This window comes from Haliaeetus albicilla, chromosome W (assembly GCF_947461875.1).
Source record: "Haliaeetus albicilla chromosome W, bHalAlb1.1, whole genome shotgun sequence".
NCBI lineage: Eukaryota > Metazoa > Chordata > Aves > Accipitriformes > Accipitridae > Haliaeetus > Haliaeetus albicilla.
In genome coordinates, this window is record NC_091515.1 from 17,924,730 (window position 1) to 17,946,868 (window position 22,139).

Consider the following 22,139-nt stretch of genomic DNA (forward strand, 5'->3'; position numbering starts at 1 on the left):
CCTTGGAACTAAACCCTCTTGGCAGCTTTGAACGTTATTCTTCAGGTGCAGCAGCAGCAGGCATGTGGAAATATTTTCCTGCTTGGGAACAAGGTATTTGTGAGATGCTGCGCTGCTCTTCCCAGCCTGCAAAGCCCCCAGGCAGCATCAGCTCCTCCTTAGAAGAGGGATCAAGAGCAGCTGGAGCCATGTCCCTGCTCCCAGCCCTACCAGAGACTTGCCCTGTGGCTTTGGCCCCATCACCTCCACAAGCCTCACAGCAGCCAACTGAGACAGGAAGATAAATGCAGCTGCGTCCCCACACTGCCAGACCACGGTTGTAAGGCATTTTTATAGCACTTTTCACATACAGGTGGCAAAGAGTGCAGCTGTGCAGGGAAACCGCTGGGTTTGCCCCCTGCCCTGATCCTGGGGAGATGGAGAAATGGCTGCTGCATTGGGGAAATGGTGTAAGCATAACAGGGAGCACAGATTTGGAAAAGACCAACGCTTTTCCCCAGTACAGCGGCAGCATCAGTGCTGCAGTCCCACCTTGGGATGGACAGCATGTCACTGGGGTGAGCAGGGATGCCAAACACACTTTTGGATGCTTTTTTCAAGGGCTGAGACAAGGTCCATGTCCACGGCAGGAGAAGGGGCCCTGCAAGCCTGTCTCGCTGCAAGCCAGCATGAGCAAGAAAAGGAGCCGGGCTGAGACTCTGCAGAGTCCAGACGAATCCTCCTGCCTTGGATGACAGGGACAGGCTCCCCCCATTTTTGGGGTCATTCCAGAGCTTTGCTGCCACAGCAGGGCCCACAGCTGTGATGACCCCATCCCTCCCCCGGACCCCGCGCTCCCCCCAACACTCCCTCCCGGGCTGCCACTCACACCCTCCGTGTCTCATCCTGCCTCCCTCCGTCGGTGCTTCAGGGCAGGGAAAGTATCTCGTTGCCTCTTTGCGATGGGCTGTGTCAAATTGCTGGCGCTAAACAAATTGCAGTTCCTGATGAAAAACATCACCGTCACAAGGCAGGAGCTGTGAGTATTACTCACTCGGAGAATTGCTTTTGGCTGTGTCGAAAGGGGCTGGGGGCAGGAGCTGCAGGGATGGAGACTGGGAGCCCTTGCTCTTCACTACCGGCCAATGATGAAGTGGCACAGGCCACCGGTCCCCCAGCTACCTGTGCCAGGGAAAGGAGCGTGGTTCCCCAACACCTTGCCTTCCCCCAACAGGTACCCAGGCACCCCCCAAAAAGTGAAGGAAAAGGTGCAGGCATACCTATATAAATATAAGGTATAGGGCAGGAATAAGGCAGGGCAATATATTGCCCTGTGTCCACACAAGGGAGGGACACAGGGGTCTATTTTGAAGGACATAGGGGAAAGGAAAGGTCCTTGGAGTGGGACTGCCAGGGGAAGAAGGGACGAGGTCTTGGCACCCCAGCCGCGGGAGGAGGGTTACCCTTCTGGAGCCCCAGGTTGGCGTGGGAGGGAGCCTGGGATTTGGTTGCCAATTATTCTACCTGGCTGAGCCTTTAGCAAAGCTAATCCCCACCGACAAGACCTAACAGTGAGAGCTGGCTCAGCCTCTCGCACTGGGTGGTCCTGCCCTGTGAGCCCTGATCCCACTGGATGGAGGAAAGCCGTCACCACCTGCCCCCTCCACTCTGCGTTTGGTTTGGGCGGGGGGAGGGGGGTGTTGTCCTCGCTCCAGGACGGGGTCTGCTGCTCCCTGGTGTCACTAGGGAGCTGGCTGCCCACCAGCAATATGACACCCCTCATCCCTCACCCTGTAACACCACCAGGGTCTCCAAGCATGCAGAAGGACATGGTTACCCCGTGGCAGCATCTCCAGCCCATGACCACGGTCTCACCCTGCGTTAACATGAGGCAGGTCAGCATTCAGCAAAACCAAGCTCGGCTACCACGTGTTTTGGCAGGGAAGAGCCAGTGAGCTACAAACTCACAGCCCAGTGGAGCCACCGCTGTAGTTTTCCTCCCAGACACTGCAATCCTCAAAGCTTTAATATGCACAGAAACAACAGGCAATTTAGCCAAAAGGGAGAGTCTCCAGCTAATAAATCAACACCCTCCCAGGTTCCTGTCATGCCCTTTGCTGGCACCTCCCTCAGCCTTTCCAGGCATATCCAGAAGCAACACAAACAGGAATGGTCTGTCTGGTACCTTCAGCAGCACAGGAGCCGCCAGCACAAGGCACAAGTGTTTCTGTGCTAGCTCATGGCCGACGCAAGCCCTCGGCACCTCACTGCCCCATTAGCGACTGCAAATGAAGCCCCAAGGGGCAGATTCCCCCTCTCTCACTCTCTGGTGGGAAGAGGCAGCAAGTTTGCTGAACCTGGTCGCAACACTCAGCAGGAAAGCAGGGAAATGGGGAGATCCTTGATGCTTCTCCATTTCATTCCTCTGCAAGAGCCCACCATGGCATCACCAGCCACACAGCACATCCCCGCCATGCTCATGGCTGATGCTTACGTTTCTCCTAGTGGCTGCTGAGCCTTCAGCACTTGGGTTTGATGCAAAGACTTCATGGCACTGGAGGCTGCATCTTTGCACCAGCCAAGGCTCATATGGTTTGAGCAACTTGTGGTTTCCTCCTGCTCCCACAGCACAGCCCCGGGGTGCCAGCAACCAGCACCACTTCCCCCACTGCCAAACTGCCCTTTCTTCACCAGCCCCAGCCCCTTTCCAGACCACATTTCTCCCATTTTTTCAATTCCCCCACCCAACCTTTTGATTTTTCCTTCCCTGTGGTGCACCTCACACATACTAAGTGCCACCCTTACCCCTTGAGCAGCATCACTCTGCCTTCCTGGGGAGACCATGCACGTCAAAAGCTGCTGCCTTCCAGAGCCACTTTGCTACTGGTGCTTCCAGAAAGCTGCTGCCTTGGCCAGGAAAAATCACTTCAGGTCCAGAACATTTTCCTGATAACAGAAACCCTGGCAAACAAGCCAGCCCCTAGCCAAGTAGCACAGCTGCTATGGGAACAGCAAACTAGGGGAGGATATTCCCTTTCTGTGCCAAAGACCAGGCAGCCACTCTTTCCCCAGCCAGCCATGGAAATTTAGGCTAAAGGTTTTAAAAAATTACTAGTGACTTTGGGTGTCTGAGTAAAATGCTCCCTACAAGTGCCTTTATTTCCAGGAGACGTGCTGCTTGTGGTCAGGGAGTCAGCCTGAAGTCAGACAGCCACAGAGACCCCAAACCACCTCTGAAAAGATCTCAGTGGCCCTGATCAGTGAGAGCTGAACAGTTCATCAGGCAGGAAAACCCCACAGAATTCATCCTGCTCTGATCATCCCATCACCATCCACCCCACTCCCAGCTGTGTTTCATCACCTTGTTTCCCCAGCTTCATTTCATAAATCTTGCAATTGCTACTCAAGCTACCAAAGGCACCCAGTGAGCAGAAGAAAGGTTCCATCCATCACCCCTTCTCCTGAGCCAGCACCAGCTGCCTCCCAACAACCCCTTTTTCAGAGAATGTCCTTGCAAAGCACAACCTGACCATTTTAGGAGAAAGCTGCCCAAAGGGTGGCTCAGGTAAAGGCCCAGGACAACACACCAACTTTTGGAAAGGTCTGCTAGAAAGCAGATACCACTGAGCCCTGTCTTGGCTGATTCCATCCACCCGCTAAGCATATCATCACTCCAGCCCAGCCTTAGATTTGGAAATACCTCCCCATTTGTGCTCTCCCCCCATGCATGGGAGACTTGCTGTAAAGAGCTTCAAAGGTAGCTTTGCAAAATCAATGTGGTAGCAGTCAAAGCCCATTGCTATTGCCTCAGCTCCAGTGCTTCCTTCCCCTTCCCCTCATCCTGCCTCTTGTGACATACCAAGGCATGGGCTCTCCAGGGCAGCTCTGTGTTTGTACAGCTCTTGTTTATAGATGGGACCAGAGCTAAGCAAACACCTGCAAGCGAGTGCCCACTCACTGCTTTAGAAGTGGAAACCCAGCACGGGTTGTCAAACAAGCGTGCTCTGAATAACCCAGGCCCCACCCCAGCTTTCACAATAGAAATTAGTCACGGCGCACCAACAAGAGCAGTAAATCAGGCAGCAGGAGACAGTTTGCAACAGAGACCTCACTTGTCCTCTCTTATGTACCTGAGACACCCCTTTCCATTGGATCCTGCTCTTCCAGACCCCTTAGAGGCACAGGGACCCTCTGCTCCTGAGGCAGAGGTGCTTTGCATTTTGCTTTAGATACCAACCATTGCTCAAGAAGTCAGAGCACCAATACCCAGTCCCTAAGAGCATCCCCAGACTTTCCAGCTAAATTTCAAGGTGGTTTTGTCCACCCACATTGGCCACAGGGGTCTGAGGTTAGTAGATGATAAAACATGACCCAGAACATTTGCAATGTTTGACTGTACAAACAAGGGCTCCAGAATGGCTCAAAGGTGCCTTTAAATATTTGGATACTGGGGGATTTGGGGCATTGAGGAGTTACTCTTCCTCTGAAAGAGGAGGCAGGAGCCCATGGATCAACCAAGGCTTTGGCAACATGAGGAGCACTGCAAGCACAGCTGGGATAATGTATTACTTGAGTAACTTTTGCTGGCACAAATTTACCCCCTCCAGATGATGTAAGCAGGGTTAGCAGTGGTCAGTTTTGCCAGTCTTAAGTGCATTTATTTCAAGGCCTTTGCCGAGATACCACTATCAGTCACTGTCGTGGTTTCAGCCCAGCCGGTAACAAAGGACCACGCGGCCGCTCGCTCACTCCTCCCGCCCCCCTCCGGTGGGATAGGGGGGAGACGGAGGAGAGAAAAGAAAAAAAACTGGAACCTCGAGGGTTGAGATAAAGGCAGTTTACTGGGACAACACAAAGAAAGTACAACAACAACAATGGTACTAATGAAAGAGTATACAAAAAAAGAGTGATGCACAGTGCAACTGCTCACCACCCAGGACCCGACTCTCCGCCACTTCCCCCACCGAAAGTCCAGACCACCCCCCAGCCCGCTCCCCATATATATACTGAGCATGATGTTGTAATCGACAGGGAACCAAATTGTTCCCTGACGTTGTGTAATTCGTGTTGAATTAAAAGACAATAGGGCTTACATACCAATCGGGAAGGGGGAAGAGACATATGGAGATTTAGCAGATGCCTTGTGAAAATAACAAGGCTTGCTTAAATGGTGCGTAAAAGTCACGGGAAAAGGGCAACGGCTATAACTTACTAGTTAAGGAGGGAAAAGAACAACAGCTATAACTTACTAGATAAGGAGGGAAAAGACAACGGCTATAATTTACCAGATAAGGGGATTAACTCTGCCAGGACTGCACTTCTCCACATCAAAAGACATTCTACATCAAAAGACACTCGCCCTTGAGAAGATGGACCGAATCTGCCTAGTAACAAACCTGCACGAGTGAAGAAAGAAGAAGCAGGACAAGGCAGAGACTTACAAAAAAAGGGGTGCATGAACTGTATATAAGAAATGTAACTATAACATAAAGTTGCGAGCCGTTGGTAGAGCGTGGACTCCCTGGCCGCCCAGCGCTGCTTGCTTGCTATTCTCAATAAATATATTGTTATATAAAAAATTGGCTTTGTCAGTATATAACAATGTCACATGGTATGGAATAGCTCCTTGGCTAGTTCAGGTCAGCTGCCCCGGCTATGCCCCCCACCTCCCAGGTTCCTGTAAAAATTAACTCTATCCCACCTGAACCCAGGACATTATCCACCCCTTATTCTATACCATCTACATCATGCCCAGATCTTACATTTTCCAATTAACCACTATCACTTTCCTTGTCTCATATATATATATATATATATAAGTATATGGACACCCCCCCACACACACACACACGCAAATGGTATTCCCTTAGTCGATGGGCTATCCCTCTAATGTGTCCATCAATTTTATTTAGTCCATGACTTTGGGGCTCCATCTGTTGTAACAGTCCTTCAGGATAGGAGAGATGGTGTGAGATGTTGGGTTGTTGTATGCTGCCTCTGGAAGTTGGGGCTAGTACATTTGGTGCAACTCACGCCCTTGGTCTGCAGGTCGAAGATGTTGATCTTGAGGAAATTGCTGGGTGCCAGTTCAAGTTCTATCGCTGTTGTACTTGGCTCAGTTTCAAAGTCCATCCTGCAGTCATTTGGGTAATTCTTACAGTAATACCCTTGATATGGCATATACACACTATAGATACAATTACATACATTGCCAGGTTATTTAGCAGTTAAATATCATACAGCCCAATTCACTAGCTATTCTCTCCCAAAATCAAATCTCCCTGAGGTACACATCGAACTTCCCCATCCTTCTGCATCACCCACCAGGTGTACCCAGGTCCCTGAGCAAAAACAACCCCTTGAATGGGTTTGCCTCTGTTTGAGGGAGGACTAACCCAGACTGTCTTTCCTAACATACTCCTCATGCGCACTACAGGGACTTTATCGCCTTCTACAGTATGTGGAAGTCTTGGTTGGGCGGGGCCAGCCCGATTGGCGGATCCTCTAGTATTAACTAACCAGGTGGCTTTTGTTAAATGTGTATCCCAATGTTTGAAAGTCCCACCCCCCATCGCTCTCAATGTAGTTTTCAGCAGTCCATTGTATTGTTCGATTTTTCCGGAGGCCGGTGCGTGATAAGGGATGTGATATACCCACTCAATGCCATGTTCTTTGGCCCAGGTGTCTACGAGGTTGTTTCTGTAGGGTTCGACGTTCGGAAGATCTCGCGATGTCACGGAAAGTTAGAGGGTTAGTCGCAGCCTTATGATGTGTCTGTAATCCTGCCTACCCTTGTTAGTATAAAAGGAATTGACTGCGCAATAAAAGGCGGAAGTTGGCGCTCACACTGTGTGTGTTATCTGTCTCTTTCCCTGGTCTGGGGGTGATCAGTGATCTAATCGTGGCACCTTGATATGCGGCGAGCACTACATAATGGTGACCCCGACGTGATCGGTCGCACTAGGCGACGATGAAGCTTGCGCAAGTGATTAAGATGTTGAAAGTGTTGGCTGATGAGGTGGGTGAGACAAGGGGGGGTCAAAAGAATCTCAGTAGACATAATAAAGGGGTGTGAAAGATGATGTTTAGTGCCTACATTGTTGAAATTAGCTGAGGTAGAGACAGTCCTTGATAAGAAGAGCTGGTCCCAAGAACCAGCCAATGAGGTAAAGACAGTCCTTGATAAGAAGCAGGAGCAGGCCCCAAGAGCCAGCTAAGACTGGTCTTGCGGCTTGGGTGAATACCAAGAAATCACTGAGCCTGCGCAAGGAAAAAGGTTACTAGCGGTGACGAAGAGGAGTCATCTATCTTCATCTCTGTGACCACCAGACGACCACCATAAAGAGGCCCTGCGCAGGCGCAGTTGGGAGGGGACTATGGAAATGACCTCTCGGAGCTAATTTTAATATGAAGCAGGGATAGGTCATGCATATGTATAGGCATATTGTGAATATGTAATACCTGACTGTATAAACTTGAGGTGAACTGCCGAGTCGGGCGCGCACGACTTTGGTGGGACTACCCCCCGTGCCGCCCAGCGCTGAATGAACATACCTACTTTACAATCTCACTGATTGTGGAGTCTGTTTTCCGCACGTCAGGGTGCCCGCGGAACGATTAGGAGGGGCCCCACGGGCGAATGCATCCAATGGGTGCTGCGCCGGGGAGGGATGGGCTCTCCCAAAGAAGTATTAAGTCCCCCAAATTGGGGAGAGATTCGGGAGCTGTTGCTCCAGTTGGCGCTCGCGGGTGAGCGCGGAGCTGCGGAACGATTACAAGCTTGGGGAAAAGTGGAGGAGGTAGTTACGGCAGGACGGAAAGCTGGGGAGCGTTGGTCGGCGGCGCGAGCTGTTTTGTTTGCGGATGAAGCGCCGCCTCAAAAACAAGGGGGGGCAGTGCCCCCAGGGACAGTGAGTCAAACTCAGACGGAGTGGGCGGCTGTGGAGCGGGGCTCACAGAGCGGTCCATCTCTGACTGAGAGCGTGGACGCGGAGGGTGCGGCAGAGACGGAGGTTTTTCCTGTAGGGACGGTACCAGCGGGGACGGACGAGCCCCCTCTGCGGTGTCCATGGGAGGAGTTACGGCGGGAGGTTCGGAAGGACTTGGGGGAGTGCCTCTTGGACTGGGATCCAGGCGGGGATGTTAAGGGAGATTTGTACCGTCAGTTGAGAGAGTGGGAGGAACGGCCACCCGCGGAGGGGATAACTGGGAGGCAGCGGGGGTTGGAGACTGTGGCAGAGGAGGAAACACCCCCCCGCGGGGGGAAATCAGGCACCCTTGCCGGGAGAGCGGACGGAGCCTCCTGAGCCTTTGCCTGAGCCTGTGCCTGCTGAGCCGTCAGCTGCACCCCCTCCGGCGCTTCCTCCGCCCCCTCCCTCCTCCCTTCCTTTTCCGCCCCCCCCCTCCGCTGCCTTGCAGCGGTGCGTGTCAGCCAGCCATGAAATGGCCGCCGCCAGGCGCGGCCGCGGCCGGCCCCCGGGCAGAACCATCCGCCCCCCCGCCACTGTCCTTTAATCCATCCCGCCTCTCGGAACCAGAGACGGTGAAACCAACTGCGCCCGCGATAGACGCGGAGCCGCCTGCAGTAGCCTCTGCAGACGAGAGGGAGAGGCATTGGAGGAGAGTTAAAAAAAAAAAAAAAAAAGGAGGCGTTTGACTGGAAAGTCCTTGAGAAATTAAAGACATTGTCCCAATGGCAACTGGGACGGCACCGGCGGGTGCTGGAGCCACTGATCCGACAGATTCTGACTAATAGAGTATTACACTTTAGAGGACTAGCAGACATTGAGTCCTTCAGAGAGGTTTTTAGAACAACGTGCCTTATTGTATATAGAACTTGCTTTGGGTAAAAAGTGTGTTAAGCATAATTTGATTAAACATAGTGTGATTATGGGAAGACAGTGTGGGGTAAACGTAAAAGTTAGTTAAAGCCAAAATTAGGGGTAAGGTCTATTTCCATTAATAACCTGGGAACGAGGTTGATTGTGTTTCCACAGATACAGGCCCACGACGGACTCCTGTTGAATTTGCATGACCATCATCATCTGGAGCATCATAGATGGTGTGGCAATATGAATACCACCTCAGTCGAAAACTAATGTATAGGTCACCTTGGCTAACATAACAGGTCAAGATTCTCTATGCACCACAACCGCATCATAAAGCCCACGAACCAATAGACAGGATGGCTATGACCTGTGCAGCGCGCCTGGCCAGCGAGCGCATGCGTCATAGATTGCAACTGAGGCGGACTTTTGGCACCCGCTGGCCACGTGTGCCAAAACCCGTTCCTCTGCAAATGTATAAATACGGGGATTTTCCGAAGAGCATCGGGCTGGTGTACGGTGAGGCCATCGTTGCCTCTGTGGGGATGCCCACGGAAAGCTGGCACCTACCGATTGCTGGGCTGAGTTCGCGGAGCAAGATGACACAAGAATGTATGGATGGTTCATCTTCCTCATAGTCCTCATGGTTTGGGTCATTAGGGGTAATGGGTTGGCTCAAAGAATTATGGGCATTATTGTAGTTATTGTGATTTTAGCTTTTGTAATAATTTTACCTTGTCCAGCTTGTTAAGTAAAAATGGCATCCCTCATAATAGCACCGGCCAGGCCATTGTAGAACGAGCACATCGAACTTTAAAGGCCTTACTCGATCGGCTTAGGGAGGGGGAGCAGGAGGAGCCCTCCTGGTTACAGGAAAACACACCTGCTCTCCGTACACAGCGTCTTCTGTTAACTGGGTTAACTTCATTAAATCAGACAGTTCGAGGGGATCTGGAAGAGACGGCGGCGCAACGACGCTTTACAAACACGGAAGAGAAAGGTCCCTACCCGTTGGTCCGCGTACGTGACTTTCAGACACGCCAATGGGAAGGGCCGTTTGAGTTGCGTTGTCTTGGGCGAGGGTATGCCTGTGTACAGACACCTGAAGGGCTACTGAAATGGGTTCCTAGTCGTATGATTCGTCCTGCCCTAATCTCGTAGTGTTTGAGTGTTTTTCCTTACAGATTGCTGTCATCCTTTCCTGGCTTGTGACACCTTGGGTATCTGCTACAAACTTCTGGCAGTGGATGCAAAGCCAACTGGGGGACCCTGATGTGTATCTGGATGACGTCCCTCTCAGAGTCCATCAATACGTGCCTTTATGGGATCCAGCTGTCAGAGCTCACAGCCAGGAATCTAGGTGCCTCAGGCATTAAGCCTTAACATCAGCGCACCAATGATAAACTTTATAGAGTAATAGAAGTAATTCTTTCCAAGCCTCATGATGTATCTGTATAACTTTCAATCTACCTCCTGTGTGAATTTCTATAAAGGAGCTCTTTGCTCTGCAGGGTAAATGGGACATTTACGGGTGTTTAAGATAGAGTGTTTCAACTTAGTTGTAGAGATATGTTTATACTCATAGTACTTTACATAGTTATTTCTTGGTGTGGAATTGTTCATAACAATAGAAGCCAACTCGTCATAGGGAGGGGGGAGATGTAGGGTTCGGCGTTCGGAAGATCTCGCGATGTCACGGAAAGTTAGAGGGTTAGTCGCGGCCTTATGATGTGTCTGTAATCCCGCCTACCCTTGTTAGTATAAAAGGAATTGACTGCGCAATAAAAGGCGGAAGTTGGCGCTCACACTGTGTGTGTTATCTGTCTCTTTCCCTGGTCTGGGGGTGATCAGTGATCTAATCGTGGCACCTTGATATGCGGCGAACGCTACAGAGAGGACTTACAATTTGACTGTAATTTGGAATATGCATTCTCCAAAAGCCCACAACACCTAAGAAAGCCTGTGTTTTCTTTTTATTAGTCGGTGAGGACATAGCTGCTATTTTGTTGATCACGTCCGCAGGGATCTGACGATGCCCGTCTTGCCATTTTACTCCTAAGAACTGGATCTCCTGCGCAGGTCCCTTGACCTTACTTTCTTTTATGGCAAAACCAGCCTTCAAAAGGATTTGGATTATTTTCTTCCCTTTCTCAAAGACTTCTTCTGCTGTGTTGCCCCATATGATGATGTCATCAATATATTGCAGGTGCTCTGGAGCTTCACCTTTTTCTAGTGCAGTCTGGATCAGTCCATGGCAAATAGTGGGGCTGTGTTTCCACCCCTGGGGCATGATTCCAGGTGTACTGGACACCCCTCCAAGTGAAAGCAAACTGTGGCCTGCACTCCGCTGCCAAAGGAATGGAGAAAAATGCATTAGCAATGTCAATTGTGGCATACCACTTAGCTGTCTTTGATTCCAGTTCGTATTGAAGCTCTAACATATCTGGCACAGCAGCGCTCAGCGGTGGCGTGACTTCATTCAGGCCACGATAATCTACTGTTAGTCTCCAATCCCCATTAGATTTCCGCACGGGCCATATGGGACTATTAAAGGGTGAGTGAGTCTTGCTGATCACTCCTTGGCTCTCCAATTGGCAAATCAGCTTATGGATGGGGATCAGGGAGTCTCGGTTGGTGCGATATTGCCGCCGGTGCACCGTCGTGGTAGCAATTGGCACCTGTTGTTCTTCAACCTTCAGCAACCCCACAACCGAAGGGTCTTGGGAGAGACCAGGCAGGGTAGACAGCTGTTCAATCTCCTCCGTCTCCAAGGCAGCTATACCAAAGGCCCAACGGTACCCTTTTGGGTCCTTGAAATACCCCCTCCTGAGATAATCTATACCAAGGATGCACAGGGCCTCTGGGCCAGTTGCAATGGGGTGTTTATGCCACTCATTCCCGGTTAGACTCATTTCAGCTTCCAATACGGTTAGCTCTTGGGATCCCCCTGTCACACCAGAGATACAGATGGGTTCTGCCCCTTTATAACTTGACGGCATTACGGTGCATTGTGCACCAGTGTCTACTAGGGCCTTATATTCCTGTGGGTCTGACGTGCCAGGCCATCGAATCCACACAGTCCAGTAGACTCGGTTGTCCCTCTCCTCCACCTGGCTGGAGGCAGGGCCCCTCTAATCCTGGTTAGAATATCCGTTACTCGCTTTTTGCACATGTGAATCAGAAGTCCCTTCAAGAGGATTAGAAATGAGATTGGCCCATCTACTGCGTCTGGGGGACTGCTCACGGGAAACTGGAGCAGCAGTTTTCCACGAAGAAACCTCTTTTCTGGTTGCTTTTTCTCGCAACTCCCGTACCCGTGCATCCAAGACTGAGGTAGGTTTTCCATCCCACTTCCTCATGTCCTCTCCATGGTCACGCAGGTAAAACCACAGGTTAGCCCGTCGTGTGTACTTTCTCTCTCCTCTCTCTCGGGCAGAGGAACGCTTACTCCCAATAACTGTGATGCGGGCCTGTACAGGTGAGGAGGAGGACATATCCACTTTGAATTGCTGGAACTCTTGGGACAATTCCTCTACAGCTGAGACACAGGCCTGTAGGGAGGAAGAGAGACTTCCTTCGTATTGCCGGAGTTGGACAGCCAATTCATCCACCGTTTGTCCATAGCCTTCTTTCCAGGACATTACTGCCAATGAGTTGGCATAGGTTGGTGGTGCACTTTGTAGAAACTTCCGCCACATCGGTTGTGTGCATTGGACTTCATCTGGATCTGTGGGTGACTGCGCATTTTCTGGATCATTATAAATCACCTCCAGCACGGCTAATTCCCTCAGGTACTGGATACCTCTCTCCATGGTGGTCCACTTGCCTTGGTGACATGTAACTTCATCCCTGAAGGGGTATCTTTCCTTTACACCTAACAGAAGTCGCCTCCAGAGGCTGAGGATTTGTGTTTTTCTCCCAATCGCCTTGTCAATGCCCCCTTCCCTAGACAGAGATCCCAACTGCTTGGCTTCCTTACCCTCTAATTCCAAACTACTGGCCCCATTATCCCAGCATCGGAGCAGCCAGGTAACAATGTGCTCACCTGGGTGGCGGCTAAAATCTTTTCGCATGTCACGCAACTCACTCGGGGATAGAGATCGGGTAATTATTTCAGGTTCTGCCTCTTCCTCCTGTTCTCGCGATGACCCTGGTTCATCTTCATCTCTCGCTAAGCGAACTGATTTCTTTGTGTGTTTCTTTTTCTGTACAGGGGCGACTGATACTGGCACAGGTTGGTTCTCTGGTTTAGCTGCAGTATCTGTCACCAGGGTAGGGTTAGCCACGGTACCTGTTGTCGTGGTAGGGGCAGCCACGGTGCTTGTTGTCGGGGTAGGGGCAGCCACAGTGCCTGTCGTCGGGGTTGGGGTAGCCACGGTGCCTGTCATTGGGGTTGGGGTAGCCACGGTGTCTGTTGTCAGGGTTGGGGTAGCCACGGTGCCTGTTGTCCTGTTTTCCATCTTTTCCCCCTTTTCCCCCTGAGGATGCTGCCTAATATCAAGCAGTGTTTGGTAGATACTGGCCAGGGCCCAGCACAGTGCAGCAAGTTGTATGTCTTTGGAAAAGCCACAGCATTTTTCTTTCAAATATTCTACCACTTCATGAGGGTTCTGTAGTTGTTTGGGAGTGAACTTCCAAGCCACTGGAGGTGAGAAGTTCTCTAGATACCTGCCCATATCTTCCCACATGCCGTGCCACCCATGAATATCCAGCCTTGGGGCAGATCTCTGGGTGGTACTCTTAAAGAGCCTTTTTGTAGCCCTAGACAAGACCTGAAACATAGGAGGCATAGCACTAACAGCACACTGGCTTGCGCATCCCAAGGATATTCAAAATTCTCGAAAGCTGTTGTAATTAGTCGGAAGGAGAAAAGGGAGGCAAATGGACGGGGGGAAGTATCCCCCCCTAACTTCTTCATGGATTGGGTGTAATTACCAATAAAATCCGACAGAAGGTGCCCAAAGTATGGAAATGATATCACTGCCTCATACAGATACCAGCTTAACCTCATGACCAGTGATGTAATCATTTCACAAGTCGACATTGCCCAGTACAGCAAAATGATAATCCCAATCCCTCTCCCAGAGATGAGATACGCAACTACAGGCAATACATAAAGCATATAAGAACTTACAAAACGCCACCATGTAAACAAATTAATCAACATTGTGACTAACATCTATTTATCTAGTATAAGAAATGCGTATGACAAATCTGTTTCAACACGCTCTGGCCAGATCTGTCGTTATCTCAACCCTTCGTGCCCCACATTGGGCGCCAAAAAGGACTGTCGTGGTTTCAGCCCAGCCGGTAACAAAGGACCACGTGGCTGCTCGCTCACTCCTCCCGCCCCCCTCCGGTGGGATAGGGGGGAGACGGAGGAGAGAAAAGAAAAAAAACTGGAACCTCGAGGGTTGAGATAAAGGCAGTTTACTGGAACAACACAAAGAAAGTACAACAACAACAACGGTACTAATGAAAGAGTATACAAAAAGAGTGATGCACAGTGCAACTGCTCACCACCCGGGACCCAACGCTCTGCCACTTCCCCCACTGAAAGTCCAGACCACCCCCCAGCCCGCTCCCCATTTATATACTGAGCATGATGTCACATGGTATGGAATAGCTCCTTGGCTAGTTCAGGTCAGCTGCCCCGGCTATGCCCCCCACCTCCCAGATTCCTTTAAAAATTAACTCCATCCCAGCTGAACCCAGGACAGTCACCAAAACAGACCTTTACACCAGCAAACATCTGCAGCACAGGCCTGACCTAGGCTCACATCTGGCTGCTGAGCACAGTGGCGTTACCTTGTGAAACACTAGCAGGTTTGTAAATGTATGAGGGTTTGGTTATGAGTGAGTTCATTTATCGTCAGTTAACTTAGCATCGTTATTTTTGCAGAAGGCTAGCCTGGACACTTCCTGTCCCTTTGCTGCATGCTGCAAATGGTGGTGTTTTAGCCAAGGATGGAGGAGCAGAGAGGGGATCCAATACACAGTAGCTTGAAGCTACACATAGTTTTATGTCTTTTTAAAGGCAAAAAGGAAAAGGAGTAGCAATACAATACCCGAAAGTGTAACAGAAGCAGATAAAAGCAGAGGTGCTGCAGGGCTACCCCTACAGGGTATAACCTTTGCATACCTCACAAGCTACCCTGTCACAGGAGCTGAGCTGGGCAGGACAGAGCAGGGGGGACTATGGCACTGCTCAGATGCAAAAGCAGAGACCATTTCTCTGTAAATATTCCCAGGCAGGGAATAAGCCAGCAAGGGGCCGCATCCCATGACAGCCCCGGGGAAAGGGGATGTCCTGGTTTCAGCTGGGATAGAGTTAATTTTCTTTCTAGTAGCTGGTATAGTGTTATGTTTTGGATTCAGAATGAGAAGAATGTTGATAACACACTGATGTTTTAGTTGTTGCTAAGTAGCACTTATCCTATGCTAAGGATTTTTCAGCTTCTCATGCCCAGCCAGCAAGAAGGCTGGAGGGTAACAAGAAGTTGGGAGGGGACACAGCCAGGGCAGATGACCCAAACTGACCAAAGGAATATTCCATACCATGTCACATCATGTCCAGTATATAAACTGGGGGGAAGTTGGCCTGGGGGGTGGATCGCTGCTTGGGAACTAACTGAGCATCAGTCGGCAAATGGTGAGCAATTGCATTGTGCATCACTTGTTTTGTGTATTCCAATCCTTGTATTATTATCATTATTAGTTTCTTCCTTTCTGTTCTATTAAACTATCTTTATCTCAACCCACGAGTTTTACTGTAGGGTTCAATTATATGGAACTTAGTTATCGGGCCTGAAAGTAGCTCATGATCACAAGAGTGTTCCAGACGCCTTTAGAAGGCCTTGAACAGAATAAACAAGAAGATAGAAAAAGAAAGATCCCAGTTAGAAAAACACAGGTGCACATTCCACGATAAAGGGAACTTGGCACAAACAACCTCAATTCAGGGGCTTATCTTGGCCAATTGGACTGAGACAAGTTTCGCATGCTCTAACATAGCCAATTATGTCCTGTGTTTATGCGCGTATACAGAGTGAGTATAACTAACTGTATCTTATGTTTATACGCGTGGACAGTATCGATGTAACCAATCACCGCTTATGCTTGTGCGCGTGGACACCAAATGCTTGCATGCAACAGCCAATCAAAGCTTCTAAACAACTTAGAGAATTGTATAAGAATGATCAGCTAAGCTCAATAAAGTGGCGACTTTAATCATCATATTGGTGTTCTATCGTCCGGGCCCCACATGGAATAACCCTAAACCCTACATTTTACTTTTTTTCCCCCAATTCTCTCCCCATCCCACTGGGTGGGGGGGGAAGTGAGCAAGCAGCTGCATGGTGCATATTGCTGGATGGGGTTAAACCATGACAAGGGAGCAGGACCTTCTAGTCTGTGTGGTGTGACAGTGGGTCTGGAGGAGGACTTGTTCTTGATCTCTGTGCAGTCGGCACCTGGAGAATGCAGACAGACGGGTGAGATGCTCTGCCCCATCCACAGCCCTCTGGCCTCCTGTTGTGGTTTAACCCCAGCCAGCAACTAAGCACCACGCAGCCACTCACTCACTCCCCCCCCACCCAGTGGGATGGGGGAGAGAATCGGGAAAAGAAGTAAAACTCATGGGTTGAGATAAGAACAGTTTAATAGAACAGAAAAGAAGAAACTAAAAATGATAATGATAACACTAATAAAATTACAATAGTAATTGGTCTCTTCTGGCTCCTGGGGAAAGACAGCAAGTATCCTAAAGACAATCAACAGACAAAACACAAGGAAGAGGGGAGGGCCGCAGGTCCTCAATACTCAGGAGGTAACAAAACCTGGAGGACTGCAGCCCTTTTCCCTTGCAGTTTTTGAAATCGGGGACTAGCAGTTCATCCCCGTGATTTGAGCAGCTCAGTGGGGCTCTCAAAGCAGACACAGTGCAGGAGGCTTTGAAGCTTCCTGTTCAAGAGCCTGACTTCTCTCCCAGCACAACCGAAGGTTTAGCCCCCAAGAGCCAGGCTAAAGCCTCAAGCAAAAATGCCGGCTATGAAGGAGCAGAGGATTTTAAAGATACTGCCACATCCAACACTGCCCAGGCTTGTCCCAGATTTCAGCAAGACCAGAAGCAACAGAGCATTATCACCGAGATCCACCTCTTCAAAGGCACCCTGAAGGCAAGTTAAGCACGGCAGGACAGGAGTAAGAGAGTGGAAAATCTCCTTGCCCCCGGCAGAAGCTGTGACGCCTCCATGTATACAAGACCCCTGGAGCCAGGTGCTGACCAAGGAGGGCTCAAGACCCTCATGCCGCAGCTCTCCTGCATGCTGCCTGCTCACCTGTGAGGCCAGCATTCAGATTGATGATCAGAGGGTTGTTTTTCCAGTCAAAGGTTGCCAGCAGGTCGAGGAAGCGCAGGAACCCCACCTGGGGAGTGCTGCAAGCAAGACAAACAGTTCAACACCAGCATTTGCTCCCTTGGCAGCAAGAGGGGCTCAGGGGTGACTTAGCAATACCCAGCCCACATGCAGCCTAAGAAGAAATGCCCATGGTGGGAGAGGGAAGTACAGAACAAGCATGAGGCGCTTCCCCTTCTCCAAATCCCCAGGTAGGCTTTCCCCCTTGTTCCTCCCTCCCCAAGTAAAAGAAACCAGCATAAAGTGAAACATTGCCCCTGGTCGCCCCACCTTCCACTGCTCCCCCCACCCAGACTCCTGGAGTTGGAGCAAGGAGGAAGTTAAGAGAGGGCTGCTCCCATCTCCAGTGCAGCTCCAAACAACGCCAGCCAAGCTCCCACTGTGCCTCTTCCCCTGTGACACAACATGCGCGTGAAGCCAAACAGCTGGGAAGATGGGGCTCCTGCTAGCAGGGTATTTTAGGAGACACAAAAGCATTCCGGGCATCAGGTTGTTACTCCTACTACTTTGGGGAAGGAAACCAGACCCCAAGTACAGGGCAGAGTAACCTTCTGGCTCCACATGGAGCAAAAACACTCCCTTTAGCTTCATTTTGCTCCCTCTGGGCCACATCCTGTCCACCTGCCAGGGGCCAGCAAGCAATTGGCCCCATGGGGTTATTTACCAACACGCTGCTCCATTCAGCTTTCAGTGGCCAACCTCTCGCCCTTCTCTCAGGAGTCTTCTCCAGGAGGAAGGGAGACTGCAGCCACCAGCACCACTGTAACATCCCTCCTGGGGAACCCAGGAGCCCCGGCGCACTGGTAGCCACAACGCAGCCCTTGCCCCTGCTTCTCCCGGCCATCACCCCCAGGACGAGGGACCCCACCAGTACTCAAGAAGGCACAAGACAGCCCGCAGTTGTGCTGCCAGCACCCAGAGGCCATGAGGACGCTTGCTCCCATCCTTACCTGCTTCACCCCTCACTCTGCAGTGCACTGGGCAGGGGAAGCTGCAGCCCCGCAGCACCAAGCATCTCCATCTCCCCTGGCCAGCCACTCCCAACAGGGCTTGGGACAATGTTTGGCAGCACAGCACAGGGGCCTCACACTCACTGCTGTGCACCCTCCCAACACCTCCTGCCCTAGCAGCATCCCATCCCTCCTCTATCCCAGGTAAGGAAAAAGGCACTAAATCCCCATCGGGCCAGCCCAGGCTCCTCATCCTCACCTGGATGGCATGAAGGGGGCCAGGTGGAAGAAGAGAAATGCCACGAGAAGGTCCATACACTCCTCAGAGATGTTGTCACTCAGAAGCTGGGCGCTGACCCAGTGCTTGGCCAGCCAGCAAGTGCTGCTGGAGACAGGGTGCTGCTGCTGGAGCCTGTGAGGAGGGAGACAAGCCACTGTTCAACCAACATATCCCAGGACCCAAAACACCCTTTTGGCATTCGGCAGGAGAGGGGCAAATGTCTGCCAGGAACATGTACGCAGCATCGTGAGCACAAGGCAGTCTCTGTGGGCGTTGAGATTTTGGGGGAACAAAAGGGAAATGCTGCCACATGCTCCCCTCTAACCATGCGGCTCTTTGGTACTTGTCTCCCCATACCAGTGACCTCGGATGTGACAAAAGGGACAAGCAGTGCTACCTCTGTCGCAGTAGAGACGGACAGGACAAGTATTTGTCGGGGAATGCAACGAGTCTACGGAATTCCTGACAGTTCGAGAACAGCGCCACCTTGAGCAGCTTGTAGTATATCCTTGAAGAGTCTGGAAAGATCCGAGAAGACCAGTACAAAAACAAGATAGTGATAAGAAGAACCATCCTAACGAACTCACCAATCATGAATTGTTAGTTACTAACCAAACCAATCATATACTAACACATACTCTAAAGAAAGGTATAAAAAGGTGTGTTAGAACAATAAAGTAGCCATTTTGCATGATCTATTACTTATCGTGTCCGTCTCTACCGCGACAAATGGTGACCCCGACGCGTCTGAGTGAACAGATCATCTAACGGCGATACATCTAGCACTAGCGAGAAATATACCAGCAGCGACGAGAGCTGCGGAGGAGTGTACAGGCAGCGAGACGAGCTGCAGAGACGGAGCCCGGTGAAGCTGAGAGCAGTGGAATCTGCCTGGTCCGGACCTGAGCCTAGACACCTAATAAGGTGAGCCACCGGGGACTAAACTGTTAGAATGGGGCAGCAATTAACTAAGGAAGAGGAGACAATTTTGTCTACCTGGAAAGCCCTGTTAAAAAGAAAAGGGGTTAAAACCTCAGAACAAAACCTGAGAAGGATTTTATTATGGTGTAAGACCCAAGGCTTTCCAGCCACAACACTTACTGCATTTAGTGTGGGTGCATGGCAATCTGTGGCCTTGAAAATGTTTGATGAGATTTCTAAAGGGCAGAAAGACCTGTGCGAGTTGGCGGTCATATGGCGTTTACTAACTGAGACTCTGAAAGAATGGAAAGCAGAATGTGATGCGAATGATCAGCAAAAGAAAGATGAGAAATCAGAAAATGTTAGCAAGGAAAAAGCTTCTGCTCAAGTAACAGCTGCGGCCGATGCTGCAATCTCAGCAGTTGCGGGCAGAAAACCCCTCACGAGCAAAATCAGATCATACCCTTATCCACCTCCTCCTCCTACGCCATTAATTCCTTTACCAGGCGATGAGGGGCCCTCCTCACCTACTGGTGCGGCAGCGGAAGGGGTGACTCCATCAGCCCCCCCCCCGAGGAGAAAAATGTAGCGATTAACACCGAGCCGGAAAGTGTGGGCCATACTGAAATTGAGGGCCGAAAGGACGGTGAGAGTCAAACTGAATGTGAGGGCCGAATGGAAAGTGAGAGCCAAAATGAAACTGAGGCAGAAAAATCTCTAATCAATGCTATGCGATCTCTACAGCTCGCAGATAAAACCATACCGAAAGAACCCCTGCCATGGACTCTCCCTCCATCCACAATAACAGTAGTCCCGAGATCCCCTGATCAATTCTGGGAGGGAGTTAGAAAATATGCTGCCGATTCTGGCAACTGGGATCTAGTAGAACGCCTCAGCCTGTGCTCTCTAACACCAGCGTTTCTAAAGCCTCTAGATAACGCAGCAGGGGGTCCTGGTACATTTCCTGTTTTCAAAGCTGCTCCAGGCACAAACCGGCATGATGAGCACAATCCAATCGGCTGGAGAGTAGTGCAGGATTTGCAGAATAAAGTACAAAAATTTGGAATCAATTCTCCTGAGGTGATGCAACTTATTCCTATAATCAGCACAGATCTGCTGTGTCCATATGACATTATGCATCTGGCACAAGTGCTGTTTCAGCCCGTACAATTGCAAGTATTTCAATCCACTTGGAGGCAGATGGCACGCGCAGCAGCGCTGCAAAATTCATGACTGCCACAGGATGACCTGAGATTAGGCCTTGGAGAGGATGCTTTGCTTGGTGAAGGGCCGTTTAGTAACCCTCAGCTGCAGGCTACATGGCCTCCGATGGCTCTCGAACAAGCACAAAATATAGGCCTTATGGCAATAAAGCAAACCATGGACATGGCAGCTCCGAAGCAAAAATATGCCACTATCTGCCAAGGCCCCACAGAACCCTTTTTACAGTTTGTAGAAAAAATATCTGCCGCACTGGAAAAACAGGTAGAAGATGAGGTCTTAAGGCAAATGCTATGCAAACAGTTGGCAAAGGATAATGCTAATGAGGACTGTCAAAAGATCATACAGGCTTTACCAGGAGATCCTTCTGTCCCCGACATGGTAGCTGCATGTTCTAAAGTTGGGACACTGGAACACACGGTGACCACCATAGCCAATGCTATGAGAAATTCTGGAAAGTGTTTTGGGTGTGGCAGTGAAGGGCACATCAATGTAACTTCTCCACACAAAACATCACCAGGTAAACAACCGGTGCACCACTCACCGGAGATTATTTGCAAGAAATGCGGAAAATTAGGACATGTTGCAAAACAATATCGTTCCAAATTTCATGCTAATGGGCAGCCGCTACAGGGAAACCACACAACGAGCGCGAGAGGGCGCGCGAGGACAGCAAATGCCCTCCCAACAGCCGGCCACCTCCCCTCTGGGAACAATTGTCAGCCGCAACAGCTGGCTCAGCAGGGCTGAATGTATCCACCGCCGACACAATAACTATAGTCACAAAAGACATCGTTAAGGTCCCTCTTAATGCAAGGGGTCCTATCGGACGAGGACTGAGTGCATTGCTATTGGGAAGATCAAGTAGCACATTAAATGGAATAATTGTACATGTGGGAGTTATTGATGCTGATTTTACAGGTCAAATTTGCGCGATGGTTTCGACCCCCTACCCACCAGTAACAATCCCTAAAGGTACTCGCATTGCTCAACTTGTTCCTTTTTCGAGTTGTATTTCAAAAGCAGAACAGCGACTGCGATGCGATGGAGGCTTCAGCTCTACAGGACCCCCTCAGGTCTACTGGTCTCAGACTGTCTCATCATCCCGACCACATATGATGTGCACACTGTCGAATCACGAAGATCGCCGACTACAGTAAGGCTTGCAGGGCTCCTGGACACTGGAGCCGATGTGACTATTATAGCCGACTATCTGTGGCCATCTACCTGGCCGACAGAGGAGGCTGGTATGGGAGTAGTGGGGCTGGGAGGATCCACACGAGCCAAGATGGCAGCCACTCCAGTTCTGATTACTAATCCTGAGGGCCAACAAGCAGTCATTAAACCATATGTGACGGCAGCTCCCCTCAATTTATGGGGGAGGGATTGCTTGTCACAGTGGGGGGTGAGAATTACCACGGATTTTTAACGGGGGCCACTGTGCTGCAGGGCGTTAGACAACCCATGCTTGTTTTAACCTGGTTAACAAATAACCCTGTGTGGGTGGATCAGTGGCCCCTACCAATTGAAAAATTAAAGGCCCTGC

General features: G+C 50.5%; 1 protein-coding gene and 2 long non-coding RNA genes across 3 annotated transcripts in view; 2 read left to right on the forward strand and 1 right to left on the reverse strand.

The window, feature by feature from the left end:
- Window positions 1-5,423, forward strand: part of LOC138683504 (uncharacterized) — a 612,710-nt gene extending 607,287 nt beyond the window's left edge. Inside the window, exon 3 of the long non-coding RNA XR_011323012.1 lies at window positions 5,314-5,423. This is a non-coding gene — a long non-coding RNA (uncharacterized lncRNA). The remainder of the gene's footprint in view (window positions 1-5,313) is intronic.
- A 3,137-nt stretch (window positions 5,424-8,560) lies between these two features.
- The window catches only part of LOC138683505 (uncharacterized), a 145,072-nt gene continuing 131,493 nt past the window's right edge, over window positions 8,561-22,139 (forward strand). Inside the window, exon 1 of the long non-coding RNA XR_011323013.1 lies at window positions 8,561-8,602. This is a non-coding gene — a long non-coding RNA (uncharacterized lncRNA). The remainder of the gene's footprint in view (window positions 8,603-22,139) is intronic.
- Window positions 15,603-22,139, reverse strand: part of NOL6 (nucleolar protein 6) — a 31,035-nt gene continuing 24,498 nt past the window's right edge. Inside the window, 4 exon segments of the mRNA XM_069775571.1 lie at window positions 15,603-15,660; window positions 16,189-16,276; window positions 17,144-17,241; window positions 18,431-18,583. Coding sequence (XP_069631672.1) covers window positions 15,603-15,660; window positions 16,189-16,276; window positions 17,144-17,241; window positions 18,431-18,583 — 397 coding nt within the window.